A 4078-nucleotide genomic window follows, 5' to 3' on the forward strand; every position below is an offset into this window, starting at 1 on the left:
CGCAAAAAAAAAAAAAAAAAAAGAAGCCTATGAATTTTCCCCTTAAATTATCAAAATCCTGATTATTGATTTCTTTCCCCCAAATTTGAACAATGTCCAATAGCAATATGTTCAAAAGGAAAAGAATGCCAAGTACACTAGGATGTGAGATTACTTACTAAGGGAAGGATATGAGAAAAATGACCTTAAAATAATTCAGTGATGTATTTTAAGACAATCCCACAACTTGGACAACCAGAACTGAAAAGAACTCATTTCACTTGACCTGTTCTACTTAGCAAAAGCAAACTTTTGAGATGTTCTGGCTTCCTTTATAATTAATTTTCAGGAAAGGCTACCCATGATAATAGCTAACATTTATTAAGCATGTAACTTCTGATTTAATATTTACAACTACCCAATGAGGTAAGTTATCATTATTCTTTTATTTTACAGATGAAGAAACTGAGGCTTAGAGATGTTAAGAAACTTGTCTGTGGGTCTGTGATCACCCAGCTCCTAGGATAAGGGTGGCAACACCCATCTAATATTAGCTGGTCACTACCAACAATGGCTAGACATTTACCACTACTGCCTCAGGTGCTATGATTAGCCTCTGGGAAAAGAAGATGGCTGAGGTCCAACAGAGGAAGAAAGACATGTAAACTCTAAGTACAAACACTGTTTTATAAGAACTCTACAAAGGGCATGCAGGAGGCACAAAAGAGAGGGATGGGTAGGAAGGCAATGAATTGGTTAAACTCTGCAAATAAAGTAATTGTAATAGTCAATGTTTCTTTAAATAAAGAATACCTAAAATGTATCTCCCAGTCAATATACTTTCTTTTGAAAGTATTAATTTACTATTTTTATTCATGAACATCCATTAGCGTATGTTACGCTAGTCTAATTTCAGAGTATATAAAACCCATACACATTCATAGCACACATTTACGTATACACAAAACAAATGCATAAAATCTAGATATTGAATTATTATTGTTTTAATGTGGTTTGGGGAGGAAAGTGTACTTTAAACACAAAGTCTGAACTGTCCCCCTCAGTGACAAAAATTACAGTAAGAATGAAAGGAATGTACTTTTCTCTGTGACTCTTCTAAAGTAGCAGAAGAGTGTTTTAAGCTTCTCTGGTTTCCTTGATGAACGTCCTTCAAACAACCTGAAAGAGATGGAAAATAAAAAGAGGGTAAGGATGATTCTAAATGCCATAATGATTCACAGAAAACTAAATCTATACTGCTACCAAGTAATAAAAGAAGTAATTCTTCCAGAAGGCAATTCTGTAACAACAGAAAACTGGGAAACTGTTTGGATTCAAACAGAATCTGAAGAGGACTAAGACCAACTAGAACCAGGCTTCTTCAAAGTTGTTCATGTCAGATGGCACTCTCTAACAACCATGTTCCTCCAGTCTATCTTTCTGTGGGGCACCATCTGGTCCCCCAAAGTCAATTAGGCCAGTGAGTTAATGCTTGATCATGGCAAATACTATATATAATTCATAATATTACCAGATAGTTAAATGATTGAACGAAAATGGTATCTGAAAAAAAATCCACATGACTGTTTGGGGGTGGGGTGCAGCTAGGATAACAACAAGCAGGTATGACAAGGTACTGGCAGACTGACCAATCCTTGGTGATTAAACACATATACCCTTCGTATGGTAACCAAAACAATGCCTACCCTATGTCATCCAGTTTCCAGCAACCTGGACTTGCACTACTTAATTTAGTTTTCTTTGAAATGACATGGCATTGTTATTGGTAACACATAATGCAATTTATCCTGAGGAAAGAAAAGCAAGGCTTTGAAAGCATATGACCTCAGTAAGTAGTTCAACAAAAGATTTCTAACACAAAAGCATGCTTTCAGGCGCAAGATCTAGCTTTACAAAGGCATTTAAAAATTGCAAAGAAATTCTGTGGCTATAAACGATGAAGTATTAGTCATCTGCTTCTAGTCATATACTCTTGCTCTAAAACCAGAAACCCTTCAAGTAAAAGTCCACTTTATTAGTGCCAAAATGGGTAAAATTTTTCATGATTAGAAAAACAAGCTTATGTAACTATGCAGAGAGGTAAAAGTTAATTCTATGAGAAAATCCTATTGAGCAAATGAAATGAATTAGGAAAAGGGAAGGAAATGTAGATTTCAAATGATCCTGTTTCCAATGATCTGAAATTCTTTATTCAGGGTCAATTTCTGAGAAAACAATTTACATGAATACTTATTTCCTGAAAAGAATGCTAAATGTCAGAAAGCATTTTAACGAAATCTGAAATCTAATTAATGTTTAAAAGTAGTTTGAGTGCCTGTGTGAAAATTTTTTCTCATCTAAAAGACTGTATTTTCTAAAATGTTTATAACAAATACTCTTAAAATCCAGCTGCCTGCTGAAAGAAAATCTTGGCGAACACAGGTTTCAGTTCGGTTTCTTCTGCAAAATGTCAGCCAGAATAGAGCTTGTTTAAATCAAAATGACAGTCAAAATGAAGACGCCACTTGGCAGTTTAATTAAACATCCTGTATCAAATAAATATGATTTACCGAATGAATACCTTGGGATCCATCGCAAAATCCCTTTCTAGGTTTACTACTTAGTAGAGGGAATCAGGATAAAGACAAAGGCAGCTATCACCTTTTTCTAGAGATGAACTGATGTACTTACTACACAACTCAATTAAAGGGAAAAAGTTCCTCTTTGTAGAACTGTTGCATAATGACTGAAAATGGCTATTGCCCTTAAGAAATAATTCCCCCAAATGTAAAAAGCATCCCTAGCTTCAGCATGTGACCATTTATAAAATCACATAAAAGTTAACATATTTAATAACCATGATGGCAAATTATTAACCCTAGGAGACTCTTGGGACTACATATTTATTACCTTAGCAATATGGACTTTCCTGGAAAGATTATATGTCTGTTATTATCACCCACTACAAATGAGCACTACTGTTTATTTTACAGGTCCAAATCTTATAGGTACAAATCAAGCAGAATCTCAATGCATTCTCTTTCTTCATTGCTCCAAGTCTAATTTCAAATCACTATGCAACCAAATACGCTTTCCATCTTCCTGACGGAGAAGTGTGTGTGGGGTGGCGTCTGGGACACAACAGGGAGGTAGAAAATAAGGCAAGATGAAGCAGGTTTAAAATCTTTGCATCAATTCTCAGATTTCGCTTTGTAAAATTTTAAAGTACCACGAATAGCCACCTAAATAAAATGAGTTATTCTGGTATGGAAGCAAGTGAAAATAACATAAAAACACAGGCAATCTGCATGAGAGAAAGCCACGAGAGTGATGTACTATCTGAAGGACAGCGTTTGGGGTGGCGGCGGGGGGAGGGGTGGTGGTGATGGGGAGATAGACAAAGGGACTGAGGACAGAGCCTGAGAAAGGAAGAGACAGAAAGATGGGGCTGGCAAGACAGAGAGAAGAGAGACAGAAGTTGGGTTGAAGACAGAATAGGGTATGAGAGACAGAAACTCGCAGAGAAAGACACGCAGAGAGACAAACAGAAAAAGAGAGACTCAGAGAGAATGAGACCTTCTCATAATAATCAAGCACCATCCCAGTTTTTTTTTTAACTCCTCAACACCATTTTTTGTTGTTGTTGTTAATTTAGATTTTCAAGTCCTGGGTTTTTGTTTTTGTTTTTGCCGTGCTGCACGTGATGTGGGATCTGTTTCAAGACCATGGATCGAACCCACACCCCCTGCAGTAGAAGCATGCAGTCTTAACCACTGGACCGCCAGGGAAGTCCCTGGATCCCTGGGTATGTATATTTGAAGGCATATTTTGAGTCAGCAGGCTTGCATGTAAACATGCACATAAACTAGGCCATAATAACCCCTCCACACGTAGGGAAGACATTTTAGCATTTAACCAAATGATAATTACAGATTATTAAAGAAAATAAACAGAAAAAGGCAGTTAGGCAACCTCACTCTTGTTCTAAACAAAACTTTTATTTTCAAGGGAATAAGTCAATCAAGGGTCAGCTACTTATTAACTGGTGTTTTTCTTTCCATACATATAAAGAGAAACATAGTTTAATAAAATCTTTCCC

At 36.3% G+C, this 4078-nt stretch overlaps 1 protein-coding gene across 3 annotated transcripts in view; it reads right to left on the reverse strand.

Annotated features, from left to right (window-relative positions):
* Positions 1–4078, reverse strand: part of PARG (poly(ADP-ribose) glycohydrolase) — a 112344-nt gene that overhangs the window by 45958 nt on the left and 62308 nt on the right. For all 3 annotated transcript variants that reach the window (XM_007446775.1, XM_007446777.1, XM_007446776.1), the window contains one exon: positions 1079–1158. In XM_007446775.1, coding sequence (XP_007446837.1) covers positions 1079–1158 — 80 coding nt within the window. The remainder of the gene's footprint in view (positions 1–1078; positions 1159–4078) is intronic.

Source organism: Lipotes vexillifer, unplaced genomic scaffold, assembly GCF_000442215.2.
Source record: "Lipotes vexillifer unplaced genomic scaffold, Lipotes_vexillifer_v1.1 scaffold1237, whole genome shotgun sequence".
NCBI classification, from domain to species: domain Eukaryota; kingdom Metazoa; phylum Chordata; class Mammalia; order Artiodactyla; family Lipotidae; genus Lipotes; species Lipotes vexillifer.